At 46.4% G+C, this 20,165-nt stretch overlaps 1 protein-coding gene across 1 annotated transcript in view; it reads right to left on the reverse strand.

Annotated features, from left to right (window-relative positions):
• Nucleotides 1-452: 452 nt before the first annotated feature.
• Nucleotides 453-20,165, reverse strand: part of TMEM92 (transmembrane protein 92) — an 84,739-nt gene continuing 65,026 nt past the window's right edge. Inside the window, exon 5 of the mRNA XM_078641396.1 lies at nt 453-1,155. Coding sequence (XP_078497522.1) covers nt 1,042-1,155 — 114 coding nt within the window. The 3' untranslated portion in view covers nt 453-1,041. The remainder of the gene's footprint in view (nt 1,156-20,165) is intronic.

Below are 20,165 nucleotides of genomic sequence, written 5' to 3' on the forward strand. Positions count from 1 at the left end.
CATACTACAAAGGAACATGTCCTCCCCACCCTCCCACTTCACTACCCTTTACAATCCATACAGGGTTCTAATGCTTGCTTCCATTGCTGCACCACACTTCCAGCCACTGTGCTGACACAGCTATTTCCCACTGCCCCTTTTCTGTCTCTGATTTGCAATGCAGTATCGATAGCTATTTTACCCCTCCTGCAGCTCACACATCTGCTATAACGTACTCCTTTCTATGTCTGTCACACACCACCATCCTGCTCAGTGTCCGCCCTCAAATGTCATTTGGAGAAAACACCGGCTGTGAAAATGAATTTCAATTAGTACAGTATTAGTGAAGAGTTATGGTCCCCAGCTTCAGCCCACATACAAAAGTGATCTCCATTTTCCATCAAACCCCTCACTCATGACTTTCAAGTGACCAGATAAGCCTCAATGATACCCGAACACCGATTTTGCTGAAAAAAAAAAATATGTATTTGTTCTTAACAAAAGATAAAACAACAGTCATTCATATAAATAAGCCATGGTCATCTACACAGTAGAGAATTCAATAGTGTACAAGATACTCTCAGTATCTACATAAATAGCAGCCCCCTCTTTTGTTTGAAAATGTCCCTTCCATCTGTCTCAGACCCTGCATGAGCAACGCACCCACCTATAACAAAGCCACTAGGGCGCAAGGCCCTCCCACTCCCAGACTGATGTTTCAGAAGACTCATGGTGCCATCTTACCCAAAGAGGCACTGTAAAGTCTTTTGCTATCCATCTGCAACTACAGAGTCGGTTGACCAGAGGTGAGCACAGCAAATCTTCAAACTTGGAGCTGGACACAAATTAACTATCTCCCCCATACTCGCCGATGAGAGTTTTCACATTTTCCAAAAGAGAAGCGATGATGCCAGAAGACAAGGATGGACAGACTCCCAAAGAAGCCTAGTAGGACATGGACTTGCTGTGGTTCTTTGTGGGCTGCTCATTACACATTACAGCCAGTGTTGAGTTCACAAGGCACTTCTAATAGACTGGAGTCTAATCAAGGAGGTCTGTGCCTTAAAAGGCGGATTGGTTGTAAGTTTCTCCAGGATTGGCATCTTCGATCATCAGACTACTGTAGGCGGGAGGCTGACTTTCAGGTGCTGGATAAAGGAACGGCTTAGACGTTACCTACAAAGGGAAAGAGCAAACAAAAAATTGCAAAGATTTATTTAAATCAGCAGAGAAGATCATAAAAGACAAGAAATTCATATATAGAAGTACCGCTGAGTTGGGAAATCATGACATTTGTAATTGCCACGTTTTAATTTGTAGAGGAAATTACAAAATTTCGCCCTGCAATTACTGTTCTAGTACCACAACCCACTCAGCCATATTGATCTATTTAGAGACGGAGGATGCCAGCTTCTCATAAAAATGACCAAGTATCCATAGACCCAAAAGAAGCAAAAAGGAGAGCTTGAAGTAGCGGGATTACCAGCTAATTAGCTTTCCTCATTACTAACTAGTGACTTGACCTTTATAATTCTGTCAACAATGTAAGAACTTGAAAGGTGTGGATAGGGATATGGCGTGTTACCCAATGACAGACATTTGTGGTCCCCTTGCCTTGTTTACATAATGCTATCAATAGCAAGCCCACCCCCTCACTACATTCAAAAAGCTAATGAGAAAAGTATCCACAGTGAACCAAGAGTCTCTCTACTAATCCTCGATGTAGACTGCTGGAAATGGACAATGTGTCTGACCATTCAAGGTGCTCTGGGAAAGTCAAGAGACACCTTGATATTGTGCAGTTTAACTACAAAGGGCCAGATGTACGACCCATTTTTGCCTGCGCAAACGGGTTTGCAACCCTTTTGCACATGTAAAAATACCAATGGGCCATGTACAAACCCGATTTAGCAAGTCACAATTTATTTGCGACTTGCTAAATAGGATTTGCGATTCGCCATTAGGAAAGGGCGTCCCTTCTTAATAGCTACCCTATGTAAGAATATTTTACGACCGCAATTGCGGTTGCAAAACACTCACAATTTATTGCCCTTGCCAAGAGGGTGGTAAAGCACTCGCAAAAGGAAAGAGGTCTCCCCAGGGGACCCCCTTCCCCTTTGTGAATACAGGGGGAAATATTTTTTATGGTCAGGCCGTGGTACCAGGGACCACTACCGGTTAGGTTATATCCACTTATAACGCGCTCGGATCCTCGTGAGTGTCCCGGCGCGATTCCAGAGGGGTGCAAGAAGAGGCTATCAGGCAAAGAAAGTTTCTTTTTGAACATAGCTGGGTCGTGGATGGACCACACGGCAAGGGGGAGGGCATTCCAGGCCACACTAGCCTTCACCACAAAAGAGCTGCCCCCTAGCCTCTGGAACTTGAAGCGCACGACCGAACAAAACAAAGGGACATGGATCGGAGGGCTTGCGAAGGAACATAAAAAGAAAAGCGCCTCTGAAGATAAAGGGGGCCATAACCGTGGAGAGCACGATGGGCCAGAATCAAAGATTTAAACTTGACCCTGTCCACCACAGGCAGCCAATGAAGAGAGCGCAATTGGAGAGTCACACTGTTCCTCGCCGAAATGCCCAATAATCTGGCCGCCGTATTCTGAACCACCTGTAACTTTTTGAGCAGGTAGCCAGGGGCGCCAGCATAGAGGGCATTGGCATAATCCAGTCGAGACAGAATCAAAGCGCACGTGAGAGTTTCTCTTGCTGCCTGCAGAAGGAGTGGAAAAAAGTTCCTAAGAGTCTCAAGAAGGCCAAAGCAGCAGCCGGCCAGTTTCTTTTTAGTGGGATGTCCCGTGGAAAGGGGCAGTAGAGAGTCGGGCGGCCACAGATGCTCTCGGTAATCAGGGGGGAATTTACCAAAGAGCAGAATCTCAGATTTCTATTCATTGCACTTAAGCTGGGCATCTGCCAACCATTTAAAAATGGATGCTAGGCACTGTTGTGCTGCTGAGACGGAGTCTGATGTTTTGTCCCAAGTAAACAGCAACTGGGTATCGTCCGCATAGGTCATCACCTTAGGCCCAAGCTCCTCTGCCAGATAGATCAGCGCCGTAACATAAATGTTAAAGAGAAGAGGGCTAAGGGAGGAACCCTGCGGTACTCCAGTAGTAACCAGCTGAGGGGAGGAGGAGAAAGGAGGGAGCCAAATCTGCTCAACCCGCTCCTTCAGGAAAGACCTAAGCCAACCCCAAACAACTCCCGACACACCAATCTCTGCAAGACGGGCCAAGAGAAGAGCATGTGGGATTGTGTCGAGCGCCGCCGAGAGATCCAGCAAAATTAATGACGCCCTCCTGCCGGAGTCGAGGTACTCCCAGGTGGTCTCTGCCACCTCTACTAAGACCGTCTCAATGCTGTGAGAGGCTCGAAACCCTGATTGAGCTGGATGCAGAAGTGCCTCAGTCTCCACATACTCTGTAAGCTGTTTATTGACCACTTTCTCACAAACCTTGGCACTTGGGGGGTGGGAGATAGGCCGATAGTTCCTGTGGTTAAGGGGATCCAGAGAAGGCTCTTTAAGTAGTGTCAAGATCTTCGCCTGCTTCCACCCCGGAGGAACAACCGCTGTCCGAAGAGACAGATGGATGATAGAGTTCACCTCTATATTTACACTCTCTGCCACCGCTGCCAGAAGCCTGGCCGTGCAGGAGTCCGAAGGAGAACCAGACTTGAGCCCCCTGAGGATTTTAAGAGATTTCAGGGGGTTGACTGCTCTAAATGCTGACAGAGAGCAGGTGGAAGCAGTGGGCAGCACCGCCAAAGGCCCCTCACGGCAACCATTACCAGAAGGAAATGTAGCCTGGATGGCCTGAATTTTATCTCTGAAACAGGATGAGAGCGTGTTACACCAGGCGAAAGAAGATAAAGTCACACCTTAAAACATGAAAGAAAAACATTTCATTTTTTTTTTTTTAAATGCATCCCGTTTTCCTTTAAAGGAAAACGGGATGCATTTAAAAAAAAATAAAAAAAAAAAAACTGCTTTATTTAAAAGTAGTCCCAGACATGGAGGTCTGGTGAGACCAGCAGGCCACCATACCTGGGAGCGCCAGCCATTCCCAATGGGGCCGCAAATTGCGAGTGCCTCATGAATAATGATGAAGCATGCAATTTGGGACCCCTTTGGGAATCGCAAACAGTGTCTCTGACTGTGTTGTACATTGGCATTGGCTAATCGCAATTTTTCCCAATTTGCTAATGTCAATGGCCGTACATCTGGCCCCTAAAGTGCAGCTGGTCTAAGAATCTGCAGAGTCCAACTAATTCTACATTCTTCACTCTGATGGGATGGACTGCCACAAAGCATTAACATGTGGTGTCTAGGGCACAATTTCAAATATTCATGGCCAGAGGGGGCAAGATGTGAATGCCCGGCTCTTTGTGGAAGAACATAATTAGAGCATCAATGTATAACACAACCAACTTTTTATAGTAAACTAAGACAAATGACCTACGGCCTTGATAGAAAGCCATCAGTAACATTAGGATGATTTTCAGAAACTGGTCAGACCACCACCAGAGACACTGATTTTTAAACTTCAAATTAGGCTAACCACATTCTGAATGGTCCTACTCTCATGGGGATTTGAGGAGCACACATCTGTTACGGCTACCACCTCAGAAAATCAACACAAAGCCCCCAACAACGACAGCGAACAAAAGTACTAGCATATACGTAACATTCCATCTTCCCAGTAGTTGTCAATCTGACCTGTGAAGGGGATTCCAAAGGCCCCTGCAGCCTTTTCTTTTTGCGAACTAAATAGATTTGCAGACCGAGCAATTTGACATTGTGTACTTTCTTGCTGTAGCACATCTTGGAGATGAAAAAGCCTTACTGATTGTAGTACGATAGGCTGCCTCTGGTTACTGGAGGGTTTCCAGGGCTCAAGAGAAGACATTACCATGTTCTTAGTAAACTATAGGTTGTTAAAGGCAGATCACTGCCAGATGAAGAGCAGAATCTTGATTAAGCTCTCCTTTAGGCGGAGGTATACATGCAACATGTTAAGTCAAACGAGTTACTACCAACAGTGAAGTTTACTAAATTTAGGTCCAATGACACAAATTCAGACTTTCTTGTAGCTTGTCACCAGCGTCGATAGGGAAAAAGGCATCTTAAAAAGAGAAAGCCAAAATCTGGAACTGGATGCATCTTTAATACATAGTTCAGCCTGAGATCAAGATTAGGTCCCAGGACCTTATCTTCTTGAGGAAAACATAACTTACGAAAGCAGCAACGCCCCGCATCAGGTCTCATTTATAAGCAAATCGGGTACCAAATATAGATCTCAATAGTACTAAACTTTTGTGGAGATGACAGAATAATCTTTGGAAGTAAACGAAAACAATATTCCCAAACTGGAGCATTCAGAGCTCATGAGGTCCCCCACCTGACTGCCGAGGGCTGTGTCGCCTGGGCTGTGCGACTGGTGAGGAGCCTTGGTTCTGACTGGGCGGCTCCTGTCGGAGCGATCTGTGGCCTCTGGCGGCAGCTGCTGGGATCCCGACTGGTTCGCCTTGGTTGGTGCACGGCACTCAGCAGTGGGCTTAGCTGAGGAGGCGGGCCGCCTCGAGCCCGAGGAAATATCGGAAATTACACTCACGGAGCTCCTGCGGGCAAGCGGGGGTTGAGGGGCAGAGCGCCCTGGGGCTTGACGCGACGGCTGCTAGCGAGGCGGGCTGAGCTCCCGACTCGGCGTGTCCCCCTGGCTGGCCGTCGGCAGCTCGACGCCGGATTAATGGTCCTGAGACTGAGGCACGGATCTGCCCAGTGCAATTACCCGCTCCTGTCCTTCTCTTTCATCGCGCCTTTCCCGAGGCCCCCACGCTGCTCCCGTGTCCTTCATGAGCAGCCCTGCAGATCATCACAGAAGAAGTTCTTTCACACGTCGATGATTCCCACGGTGACAGAATCGATCTGACTATTACTCCAACACATTGGATGCACAGGACTATGATAAGGTACTGTTTCTGTCTCTGTTTCTGCACCGCTCCTAATTCTTTAAGTATTTACCCTTCCAAGATCGGTTACCCAAAATGGCTGGGGCCATAAAACTTCTACAACAACAATTAGCCTCCATTTTTTATCAGTCCCTCACAAAGTTAAAACTCAGCCTGGCACTGCGACCCTCAAAACAGACATAGGACTCCCCTCTCCCCACTCAACTAGATAGAAACTGGACTTCCTCGGTCAGCCCTGGCTCAGAAAGTGAACTAGTCTCTCAAAACATAACAAAAAAAGGACTACAATACTTCTCTCTACCTGCTCCAACTTGGCGGCCATCTTAGACTAGTCAATCCTCTCTACCCTCCTTGCCTAAGGAAGTGGCCATTTTAGACTAGTCAATTTCTCCACTTCTTCTTGACCACTTATTAGCCTAACCACTCGCACCTACCTTAGCCCCTAACGTATCCACACAACAACCGGCACCCACCTACACCTCTACACCCAACATGGAACCCATAGGCAAGCACACATATAAAAATTACCCCACCCTCCCCCCGAGCTCGCCAAAAAAACGGCCAAACGTTTTAAACACAACTTCCTGAAGTCCCACCCTGAAACCCTTTTGTAGACACTTACTTCTCACTAAACAATGGAGCCAAGAACACAGATTTCATCCTATACACTACACGTAGAGCACAATGGAGAAAAGCGTTCCTCACACTCCTCACTATCTCCGCCACCAGGAAATCCGCCCATGGCTTAACACTGTCCACCACACCTACCCAACTCTTCCCAGCTACAGCTACCATCACCATCTATAACAACGGCATCATCTTAATTCAATCCACAGACAGGAACCTTGACCTATTCGACAACTTGTTCCCCACGTTCAAAAAATATATCTCCAACCCTCAGTCTCCAATTCATCTGGCCCCCAATCCTAACAACCCTGACTCCACAGCACCTCCTATCACTAACACACATCCCCCCTCCCCCTTTACTCTATTCCATCACCCACCCACTACAGTCAACTCACATCCCTCTATCACAGACTTGGATCTTTCCTCATCCCACATCCTCCCCACCCCATCTTCCCCCCAACAGAACCCTGCCCTCCCACTTCCTACTGGACTCTCAGAACACCCTACCTCCTTCAACTACACTCCCCCTCCCCACAATAGATCCTCCTCCCTTCCTATCTCCCCCCCCATTCCGAGCCCTCACTACACCACCGGCACCCCAGTCACCCCTAGCCCTCTCCCAGCTAGCAACCTCTACCCCCCCATTCTCAGTCCTCACTACCTCACTTGCACCCCAGTCTCCCCTAGCCCCCAGTCTCCCCTAGCCCTCACTTATCCCTCAACCTCTCCCCCCCCACTCTTAGTCCCCACCACCTCACATGCACCCCCGCAACGCCTAGCCTACACTCACCCCTCAACATCCCTCCCCCCCTAACTCAACCTCTCCCCTCACTCCCAACATACCTACCCTTCCGAACTCTAAATCACTCACTAACACCACTAACCCACTCACTAACACCACTAACCCCTCCAATAGCATCACACCCCCTCCCCCACACTCCTGTAACATAGACACCTATACACTTTCAGTACCCAGTCCCAACTCCACTCCCAATCCCACGCTAGACATGATTATGTCCACCCTCCTCCAAGTCAAAGAAGATCTCCACACCCTCAAAGAGTTACTCTTCAAAGAACCCAGACAACCCCTACTTACTACCACTTCCCCCCCTAACAAATCCCCCACTCATCCTGCTCATCCTCTCACACAAAACTTCCGACACTAGACCTCTATCCCCGCTCGTAATCCCATCAACCGCTCCTGTCGCACCATCAATCCTCTTTCGGACCACGACATACACACCCTCCTCCGCTCATATGACCCAGTTACCCTACCAACCTAGCCACCACACACCTTTCCATCCCCACGATTCACCCTAACGCCCTTAGGCTCCCCACTCAAAACAACAGAGGCTCCGTCCCAAATAACCCTAAAAAAGTCCCCCTCACTCTAGAACCCTCCACCACCCCCTACACCCCAAGGCTCAAATGCATACTTCTCAACTGCAGGTCGGCCCCTAGACACTCCTCAGACGTCGCTGATATTATTTCACTGGACATTGATCTAATCATTCTGACTGAAACTTGGTTAACTGAATCTTCTACACCCATCATGGATATTCTAGTTCCCCCCAACTACCACATCATTAGACTTGACAGGCCTAGCAAATCAGGCGGTGGAATCGCATGTATTTTTAGAAGCAACCTCTCAGTTACTAGAGCCAGCTCCCCATCTCTCACCTCATGTGAATACTTCTGCCTAGATGTCATCAGCAAGAGCAAACCTATATGCTCTCTACACGTCATCTACCATCCACCTGGGGACAACCTCATCTTCACCCAACAACTCATGGACACAATTTCATCCAATTCCGGTCGGCAACACACTCAAATTTTCCTTGGTGACTTCAATCTCCACTGGAATGATCACAATGACGCGGTGGTAAATAGCCTAAAAAATTACCTCAACGCTCTTGACCTCACCCAAATCTGCAGCAGCCCGACACATGATAAAGGCTTTATCCTCGACCTTATCATTTCTAAAGAAAACTCTACCCAACTTGGATCAATCCAACCCTGTGACTGGTCAGACCACCACATTATCACATTCTTCATCAATGAAAAAGTTAAACTTAACCCGGTTCAACCCACCAAATCCAAAGTCTGGAAAAGGGACCTGAAGAATCTCAATCCAAACTCTTTACCTTCTCATAGCTGCAATCTCCTCCTTCCCCCTAACGGTGCTCTGGACGTTCAATCTTTGAACGACCACTACCTCAACTCTATGACTTCTATAATCAATGAAGCCGCCCCCTTGCAACTGAAAAGAGTCTCCACTAAAAAATCCAACCCATGGTATGATGGTAGACTCAACGAAGATAGACGGGCCATGCGCATGGCAGAGCGCACCTGGAGATCAGCCCCTTCTGCACTAAGCCTTAAAACTCTGAAGGAAAAGAGAAATACATACTTCAGGAAAATCAAGCGCACAAAATCAGATTTCTTCAGCCTTCAGCTCAACCAAGCAAAAAACCGACCAAGAAAGCTGTTTGAACTAATCAATACACATTCCAAGGAACAACCCCAACTATCACATAGCACAATAGGTGATATACCATCCTCTGAAGACTTCTCTGCTTTCTTCAATCTAAAGACTGATAACATAAGGAAAGATCTCCTCAATGACGTAAACCTTTACTCCAACCCCTACAGCACAACATCCACTGAACCAAAGAACAATGCTGCATGGCCATCCTTTGATACCTACTCTGAAGATAAAATTAACAAACTGCTCACCACATTGAAACCTTCCAATCACCTCACAGACCCCCTTCCTGCTAACGCTGTAAAGGACTTCATCCCAATTCTCCTCCCACTATGGACCAAAATTATCAATAGCTCACTTCAGCAAGGTCACATCCCCGACTCCCTCAAAGTTGGACAAGTCACACCTATACTCAAGAAACCAACAGCTGACCCTTCTGCCTTAAACAATTACCGTCCTATTACCAACATTCCCATCCTTGCCAAATTGTTGGAAAAATGCGTACAACTCCAACTAACGAAACACATTGAACAGTTTGACCTCCTCAACGCTCATCAATCAGGCTTCCAAGCAGGGCACAGTACTGAGACTGCTATTACACACATAATTGACGACGCCCTCCAAATCCTTGATCAAAACGATACCTGCCTCCTCATCCTTCTTGATCTGTCCTCAGCATTTGACAAAGTCAAACACGAGAACTTACTTGAGTTGTTAAATACCAGAATGGGCCTATGTGGGACAGTTCTCAAATGGTTCACTTCCTTCCCACATAACCGGTCTCAGAAATTCAAGAGCAACAACCGGATGTCCCCACCAGTGCCTGTAACACTAGGCGTCCCACAAGGAACTTCCCTTTCTCCAACATTGTTCAACCTGGTCATGGAACCTCTCACCACCCTGCTACAAGCATCTAATGTACACTTTCACATGTACGCAGACGACACCCAACTATACCTGAAATTACAATCCCCCAATGACATCAAACTTCTTAACTCAACGCTCAGAAACACACAATCATGGCTTGCCGATAATCACCTCAAACTCAATGCCCTGAAAACTGAGTTCCTGCTGATCTCACCTCCTGTGAAAAGCTCCACCTCTCAAACCTGGCTTAAGCACCTAACTGCACTCAATGTCCAACCTACCATCGTGGACTCAGCGAAATCTTTAGGTATAACACTTGACACCAATCTCAACATGCAACGGCATATCAGCAACGCAACGAAGGGAGCTAATTTCCAAATCAATACCCTGAGGAAACTTAAACCCTTCCTCCCAGCCAAGGACTTCCAAACTGCAGTACAAGCCCTAGTCATGCCGCGCTTAGACTACGGTAGCGTCGCCCTCTGTGGACTCCCCCTATCTACAACTGCACCCGAGAGCCTCTTTGAACGCGGCAGCGAGACTTATCACTGGATCAAAAAAACACTCACATATTTCCACTGACCTAAAATCCTTGAACTGGCTGCCTTTTGAGGCCAGAATACATCTGAAAATTGCATGCATGACTCAAAGGGCTATACACCACAGCTCCCCCGGTTACCTTACTCAGAAGCTGACAATTTCTGGTGGCTCAAGATCCACTAGAAGTTCAAAGAATCTCCTTCTGAAACCTCGTAGATTCCGGAAGGAAAAAACATATAAGCGCTCCTTCTCAGGAATGGCACCCAGGATCTGGAATTCACTCCCTCCAGAAACCAGACTTATCACCTCCACTACATTCTTTAAGAAAGAAGTAAAAGCTATCCTCATGGCTAAATTCACCTGAACATGTACCTAACTTTGGAACTTTTTGAGACTCCTGACTATTTGTAATACTTGCTTATCAGATTGACTATTTGTATTATTGTTTAACTGATTGTTTATGCTCCCTCATTTATCTACCTTTTTTTTACTACCCATTTACTACCTCAACTATATGTCGCTCAAAAGCCTGTTAATTGCTCTCTTGTTTTTACTACCCCCTTGTTGTAAAACGCTCTGATATCTGCAAAGATCTTGTTCGCGCTATATAAAACTCTCAAAATAAAATAAATAAATAAATAAATAAATGAGTCTCAGGAGGTCAGAGTTCAGCCTAGATTGATGCCAGGAGCTCATGCAGAACCAGGTTACTTTCCGTTTGCGGATAGCCAAAGCCTGTAGAATATGCAAACCTCACTTTGTGAAGTTGAAGGTCCGGGAATATGCACAACTTGACCTAGAAGGAAATATTTTCCCCAAAAAGTATTTTGCCGGACAGTTTTGTCCTCTATCTAGCCTTCGGATCTGTAAAATTTTCTTCTGCAAAAAATAGAGTTTTTCCATTGGCACCGTTGCACATAAAATCTCACTGAAGTGGGCACAAATGAATTTGACCATTTTGTCATTCATTTACTTTTAGTTCATGGGCTGGACGCTTTAAGATGGATCAGGATGGGAGGACTCGCAGCTATCTATTGTTCCATGCCTCTTAAGCGGAGGTAATCCTCTTCGCATGGAAAGGCAAAATTAAAGACTTGACCTTTGAGCTACCATGGCTAATGACAGCATCCTTAAAAAAAACAAATAAAGAAGTAGCAAATGTATACCCTATAATGAGATAGGAGCGTGAAGTTTCCATGCGTCATAAAAATTGCACACGTCATTGTTTCCCCAAGGATGCTTTTGCCGCAGCGGTTTAGATAATACTGCAATAGTAGTGGAAACTGCAGGTACCGGCCAGAGGATTACTGCACTGCGTTATACTTTCAGCTGCTTGTCAGAGGCCCAAAAAGCAACAGCCACTTGATTACTTGCATAGGTGAAGACATCAGGGCTTCCAAGAAATGACAGCATTTCACTTTGCCAGCATGATTCGGAATCCATGTTAGCAAAATCTGTTGGGTCAACAAACGTCTAATCCCCGTCTGCCAGAGACAGAAGGTTAATCTATATACATTTAACATGGGCTCGTGCTGTGCAGATCAGCATTAAAAAGGCAAACCATAAATCTACTTATAAAATATAAGTATCTTCCTTTTGCTTTCAAATTAATAACATTAACATTGCTAATGGCTTTCTGAGGTACTCAGTCCATGATCAGAGGGATACTGTTTGCAGGATAAGTTAGAGGCACAGATTCAGTGTACAGAAAACACGTGTTAGTTTTAAAAAAAAAACTTGGAAACGCCTCAACCAGAACAAAAGCAGAGTTGGCGATATAGAAAAACCTTGATCACTATCGGGAAATTTTCATCTGTAACAGTGAACCTAGAAACAGCCTGATTTATATTACACCTGGAAGATGGTACTGAGTCTGTACATTTAGGTACGGTACAGAGATCTGAAGGTTTTTAAGAAAGTTGAATCTGCATCTCCATCTGGAAGGTTAATTACTACTGAGGAGTCAACGAGCAGCAGCATGGAAGACTTCAGGTGCGAGGATCTTGTTCTGCACTGAACAGATGAGTACAAGAAGTTCTGTAAGGGAAAGAGGAGGTTCAGCGGAGAGGCGGAAATCTGCTGTTCCTCTTTGGAGGCTTTTTGGGTAAATAAAGTATGGTTTTAAGGGGCCTTTGAACCCTAGGCTGATCAAGCTCAGAATCTACAATAGGTTTTCTGCAGAGCCTTTTTTAACGTGACCAGTCTAGTTGGTGACCACCAAGTGCCATGGATGTATTTTTGACCCAGTTGAAACAAGCCCCTGACCCTGTAGTGCCAAGCATGCCCATCTTGTAAAGGAATAAGTGCCGGGTCCAAAGATTTGCACAGACATACGCGGTCGGCAGTATCTAAGGTAGGGGTGCCAAATACTAAATCTGTATAATCTTGATTCCACCCGATGCCTTCTTAATCCATCACAACTGTCCGTTTATCTCACACAAGCAGAGTATGGCTTTCTCCCTTTGTCTAGATTTTTAAGTCTTTCCCTTGCACACCACTTAATGTGTGTTCTCTCTATTGCGTTGGATAAAAGTGGGATGAGAGATAAGCGTGCCGGTCCCTAAAAATGAGAGTTGGTGGGAACTTCCAGAAAACCCCATCACAAACTAAGCACCGACCACCATCTAAAAAAAAAAAAGAAAGAAAAAAAACTAGACATTGAGCAGTCCTAAAGAGCCCATTCTTATGAGGATATTAGCAGCTTTCTCTAGTCATGAGGATTTTGTCTGATGTCTGCACTTGCAGAGTGAGTGACCTTCAACAATCTAGGTTGCCTTCTTTCACATGCACAACACTGATGCAAACTGGGAACGTGCTTCTGTCCAACAGCAGGAGGTCTAGCCGTTCTTTAGGTGACATGGGGAAGCATGTGTGGCCAATAGCATGGGGGTCTATTCTACAGGTCTGTAATGCGGTGCTGTTCTTAGCAGCACCATCTTCTGTACCAGATTCATCCTGCTCGCCTCCGTGCTTCACAACAAAGTTGAAGCCGGGTCAGTAAGTTTGGGAAGTGTGAGGGGGAAGGGAGCTTCAGATTTTCCAACGATCAGACTCACCTTTAATGTTAAAATACATTATACGGTCGAAGATCGCATGACAGGAGCTTAAGGGGCAGTGTCCAGGGAGAGGAATGCAGATTGGTAAGAGGTATTACGTGACGGAAAACACACTTTTTTGTAGATTTACCAACATGTTTGAAGACTTGCAAAAACAGAGAAAGTGGGTTTACGTTTTTGTCTGTGTATGCGAAAAATTCCTGCTAAAATCCAACAAACACCTTCGCATACCCGACTAAAAGCACCAGAAAATACATCGCAAATTCGGTCCTAAAATAGAGAGCTAAAATTACGGATTTGGATTTTGTGCAATTTCACATAATTCTGCATAACTTCCCTGAGATTTTGTGCAAATATGTGAAAGCAGATGACATGAATTGTGCACGCCAGTAGTTCATATGTGTGAGCCTGCATTCATAGGTATGCGTTTCCTTTCGGGGCGTCTGATGGGCTTTCCACCTCAATGGGGTCTCTGAGGTCGAATCGGGAAATAATTGGTTCTTCAGTCCATCACGCCCAGCACTGTATTTAGTGAGGGACTTGATGCCAGAACCCCATTAATGCCCAATGGTGAATGAACCAGGTGAAAGCGAGTAGCCGAACGAGCCTTCGCCAATGAAAAGCTGCTGCTATGCACCCTCCAGCATTAGAGTTCATTCATTGGTTGGTTTACTACATTTCTCTGAAGACTGTCCTCCCACCTAATTCATTAGACAGGCTGTACGAGAGGGGTAGACGGCGACGTCCTGGGGTGCAGTGCAAGGGCAACTTGTTTCCTGGGGAGGAGGAGTCCTTGCTACTGCAGCCTCAAATTTGCACAGAGAATGAGTAGTTCTCTTCTGTCAGCAGTTATTACATTACACTGTATTGCAGGACATGCTGGCAAGAAGAGACATCTTGGGCTGCCAGCTGTGCTGAAAAACGGCGTGAGAAGCGGGGCCAGTTGCCTGTGCCTTCGTGTCACTTCTTGCCAGAGCTCGGCTTACGGTGGGGGATGGCTGGGAGTCTGTCTCCCAACAAACCACAAAGTGCGGTGACCCAGCGGCCTCTACCAAAGCTCCAGCCTTCAGGCAAGCATTAGCAAAGCAAACCTAATCAGTCTCGATAATGCTTTGCCAATGGGTTTCAGCATTGCATGGCCAGATGGTAAGGTTTCACCAGGTAGATGCAGCCCACAGACGATGCGGGGTTACTCCTTTGTGTAACCATGGGCATACATGAACAAGGCATCCTGAATTAAACTTACCATTTGATAGAGAGCAAAACACAAAGTGAAATGTGTCAATTCTCTTAAACGAGTGCTGCCAAAATTACCTAGTAAAATCATGATACTTATTTTGTTCACCTCGCAAGAACAGTAGGTACGGTCTGTCTTAGTGAAAGTACTACTTGTGACTTGTATGTTACACATATGCCTGCTGCAGGCACTAAACCAACTATGGAATCCAACTGGTTAGAAGTATCACAGCCAACAATCATAAAAATGAGCATACCAGTTGCACATCGTCTAAACCACGCAAGTCTTAACCACACATATGCCTTTACCACGCATGCCTTTACAATGCAACATGCATTGTTAAGGCATGTATGGCAAAAACCTATGCATGGTTAAGATTTTTATGGTAAGTGTAAGAACCCAGATACTTGCCCCTACGCTCTGAGCCCTAATACGGCCCCCAAACCCCTAGACCTAAAACCAACCCCTTCCGCCAGAGTACAAAAAACATCCCTGTCCCTCTAAGCCCTAAAAGCTACACTGATCCCTGAGCCCTAAAACTACCCCCCATCTGAAAACCAACCCCTGTGCCCTAAAAACTTCCCTGTTCCCCCAGCCCTGAAAACGACCCCAACTCTTAAAAACTAACCCCACCCTCGCAAAACCGGGATCCTAGCCATACTTACCTCACTGCATTCTCTCTGGACCCTTCATGCTTCTGCCCATTTTGGCAGCTAGACCACGCATTGCCTTAACCACGCATATGCATGGTTAACGCATAAGCATGGTTAAGGCAAGCGAAGTATCTCTTGCATTATTTGGGACACGTGTGGTTGTGCCCGCTCTGTTCTGTCCGTTTCCCATCATAATGTAGTGATCATTGCATGAGTAGGTTCAAAATCAGGAATCCTTTATTAAATCTATTCCCTCTTCCTACTACATGGTGTTTTGTGGGTCACTGTTGTGTAACAGGTTTGACAAGGTATAATCCGACCATACCTCCCTTGCAGTCAGTGAATTGGATTTACAACGGCCACCTAGATGTCAAGGCCATTGCAAGAAATTCGTAAGCCAGCTCATTAGGCCACTGTACTGTTATCACGTGGTCACATGCAGCCGCAGCCCGTGGAGGGAGTTCCGTGGGGCGGAAAGGCGGGTGGGGGAGGGGAGAGCCAGGGAGGGGGGTAGTAAACACCGGAATATGGATGATTGGAGGTATGTAAACAAATAAATAAAACTAATTTCGTAGCGCGCCCTGCATCGCAAAAGTGTTGTGTAATAGTGTTGTATTAATTTTTGCCACTGTTGGTATTATGGTTTGCACGGGCCTTAGAGACCGTGCACGTGCAAAGTGCCTTTTGGTGCCCCTGGTAGGTTGCAGTTTCAAAATCTCAGTAATGTGAATTTACTTGGGTACTGGCATGAACATTTTCCAAATCTGCATATCAAAGGCAGGGTGCTGTTTGTTGAAAATACCTTTATTTCATCTTGCAATAAGCCTTTTACTGATTTTCCTTTAACTTGTAATTCTAGAACATAACAAACCATGTGCTTGCTCATGTACTGTGCACTGTAATCTACACCACAAAATGCTTACTATACAGATGCACTCCAGTGCTTATGAGCATAGTTAGTGGCATGTGGTGCTTTACAATGACCATCCAGTCAATTGAAACAAGGGCTTCCCGCAGCCTGTTTTATTAGTAACAAGCGAGCCAGTTATGACATGTTCCTGTTTTTCTAACTACCTCAGGGGTGGGGAGAGAGAGGTGAGTGAAGGGCAGGTGAAACAAAGCAGCCACATGACCTTGCACGGCAACGGAGACCATGGAGGGGGACTGCTGATGTACTGTGTGCTGTATTCTAAACCAGCTGTTCCCAACCTGTGGTTGTCAAGATAACTCCAGTGATTAATGTACCTGCTGGAGAGATTGGAGTGGTCTAGTGGCAGCTTGGACTCCTTAAGGTAGCACAGATGGTTAATATGCCTGCTGCAAAGTTTGTGTACCATGCATTTTAAAGAACAGTATTTTATGTACATAGCTCAGTGGGTTACTGCTCGTTACAGAGATTATTTTGTTACTGTACAGTTCAATTACAATCGTAATCTAGCACAGTGAGCTATGAAGTGCCATCAAAGAGCTGCATGCAAACTGCATGGTACAAGTTAGTAAATTATGTTTTTTACTCCAGTCTTTCATTAACCCAGTGCTGCTAAAAAAGGTTTGTGGGTAGAAATAAATTCTTATTTTTAAAATCAACGCAGGACCACTGTGTTATGTTCTGAATCCCGAGATTGTTCTTCTCCAGACCAAGCACACTTAAAAAATGCCTACAGTATGGATGATATGTGAATCTTACACCTTGTAACCTTTGCTTTCCGTAACTTTTTTCTATACATTGAATTACACATGTATGATTCATTGTCTCTGTATGTGTGTGATGTAAAGTGCTCTGACACCCTACACTGGTATAAGAGGTGGTAGATTTTGCGCTTTATTTTGCGCCGCATTATATTCTTATTTTGCACTGCTCTTAAAAAAACGAACTGAATCCTTGCTCTCATTTCCCTCTTTCAAGCTAATTAGGTGCTTGAAGACCACACGCTAGGACGCTGTTTACCACAGGAGCGGGAGACATATTGGGCAGGTAGTTCACTCAGCGCACTAGTTGTTGACATCCTCGTTTTGAAAGACCCCGAGGAGCCAACGCGTGCGCGTAGCGGGCGCGCAAAAGGCAAGCCCGTCTGCGCCCATCCACGCCAGATCGGGATCAGGGGCCAGTCCCCGTGCACGAACTACCACCTACTCCTTGGAGGGATTAAGAGTTTACATCAGGTAGACCTTTTGCTCTGCCCTGCCACCCACACACGCCTTAAACATTTAGGTATCCTTCAAAAGCAGAACCCATGTCAAGGGCTCCTGCCCCCCCCCCCCCGCCAAAGTCAGAGGCCTACCCTCGTGCAGGTCAGAAATTCCACGTTACGCATCTTCTACCTTAACACTCGTTCCCTCGTCAAACATCAATTAGACATCTTTCTCCTTCTTCTTTCGGATAAGCCAGACATCTTTTTTTATCACCGAGACATGGCTGAACAGGAACTCCACCCCTGATATACTGGCAGCCCTCCCTGACACCTATTACATCTTACATGTCAAGCGGGGCCCAGGAAAAGTGGGAGGCGGAGTAGCGGCCATTTTTCACAAAGATCACATCTTCACCTCTATGTCCCCCTTAAATCTCCCTGCAGCAGACAATGATTATTAAACTCGACTCCAATGCAGGTCCATTAATCTGTGCCCTCACATACAGACCCCCCTCAACACATGCCATCATGGAACTCCTCTCGAACCTCAATTTTAGTCACCATATCCGTTCTGCTACACATTACAGGCCATATTCTGGACCAGGTATGGACTACAAACCTTACAGTCTCCACACCCACTATATCACCATATATCTGGTCCGATCACCACTCAATCAACTTCACCGTCTCTATCCCGACCTGCAGCAAGCCCCCGGCGTCCGAGGGGGGTCTTATTAGAAAATGGAGCACCCTTGATAAATAGGCCTTCTTGGACAGTCTAGCCAGCTCCACCCCTGCAGACAACCTGGATGTGGATATGGCTGAAGCCAATATCTCTGCCTGGCTACTAGCGGCTAGCAACAAACATGCTCCACTTAAAAAACTCAAATTTGCCCGCCGCTCTGAAGCCCAGAAATGGTTCTCTCCTGATCTTAGGGCTCAAAAATTAGACATCCACCAAAAATAGAGGAAATGTAGATGGGCCTACGCCCCGGATGCTAAACTCCTGTATTTGGCCGCCCGTACAGACTATAAACAAGCCATCATTTCAGCTAAAGCCGCCTACTTCTCCAAAAAAATGGAAAAAATTAACAAATCAAAAGACATTTTTCCATAGTGAACGAGCTGTCCAATACTGAGAGAATTCTCCCCACACCCACGGCTATCCAAAATCTGTGCGACTCCCTTAATTACTTCCTGGAAAAGATCGCCACCATCAAAGCTAGCATCCCTGTTTCCGGCCCGAAGATGGATCCCCCGGCCATGATACTCTGCTCCCACACCCTTGGCCACTTCCCACTCATAGATGCACATTCTCTACAGGCCCTATTGGCTAGGGTAAAGTCCAGCTCACCTCTGGACTGCTGTACCCGCACATTTTAAAGGACATTTTCTCTGTCCTCTCGCCCCCTATCCGGACCTTCCTCAATGAATCTGGCATTCGTGACTCGGCCTATAGTTGGATCAGGTCCTTTCTCAGCGACCGCACCCAAGCGGTACGCCTAGCCCCTTTCACTGCTTCCAAACTTCCCACATCCTGTGGGGTCCCTCAAGGATCCTCACTGTCTCCCTTATTGTTTAATTTGTATTTGTTAACCTTGATCCAGGCCACCAATTTTAACTATGCCGACGATCTCCAACTGATCTTCACAATTGACAACTCGCCTGAATCTATCCGGAAGTTCCAGAGCATTATGCTTCACATCAGTCAATGGATGGACCTAAACCATTTGAAGCTGAACCCCGGCAAGACCGAGCTAGTCCAGAACGGAAATAGCCAAACTTTCTGGGCCCCACATTATTGGCCTCCAGAACTCGGTCCGCCGCCCATCCCATCTCCCTCGGTGAAAAGCCTTGGGGTGATCATTGATAATGATCTTTCCCTAAAAACCCAAGTAGGCACGGTTGTGTCCTCCTGTTTCTTCCAGCTCTGGAAGATCAGCCGCATGCTCACCCACTCGGCCCTGATCCAGGTGGTGTTAGCCCTGGCACTATCGCACTTGGACTATGCAATCAATGTATTCAGGCCTTCCACTCTTCCTCAGCAAACGTCTTCAGCTAGTCCATAACCAGGCGGCCAGATCGATTTATCAGCAACCGTGTTGGCAATCAGCCAGACCCTTGCTAAAAAAACTTCACTGGCTCCCAATCCCCCCAACGCGTTGCTTTTAAGATGGCCTGCATTATCGTTAGGTCCCTCCACGGTCGTAGCCCCAAAGTCATCAAAAACCTCCTTCCTAGGTACATCCCCTCCTGCAACCTTCATTCCGTTAACCTCCATCTCCTGGCCATTCCGTCCTTCAAGCTCCAACGCCAGGGCGGACGCTTGTTTGCGACTCCCAGATTTTGGAACTCCCTTGCATTGGAAATCCGATCATGCAACAACCTCCTAAGCTTTAGGCGATCGCTCAAAGCATGGCTATTCACACAGGCCCACATGTAACTTCTGTTGGTCCCGGCACACACTAGAGTTAGCATCATGAAACCTCCCGGTGTACATGCACTCTACAAGCAATTATTAACATAACATAACATAGAAAACAAATCAAATATATGTGACAGAGGGGCTGTGGAGAGATGAGAGGCACTGTTGGAGGGTGATAGTGAG

The sequence above is a fragment of the Lissotriton helveticus genome, chromosome 5_1, assembly GCF_964261635.1.
Source record: "Lissotriton helveticus chromosome 5_1, aLisHel1.1, whole genome shotgun sequence".
Taxonomy (NCBI): domain Eukaryota; kingdom Metazoa; phylum Chordata; class Amphibia; order Caudata; family Salamandridae; genus Lissotriton; species Lissotriton helveticus.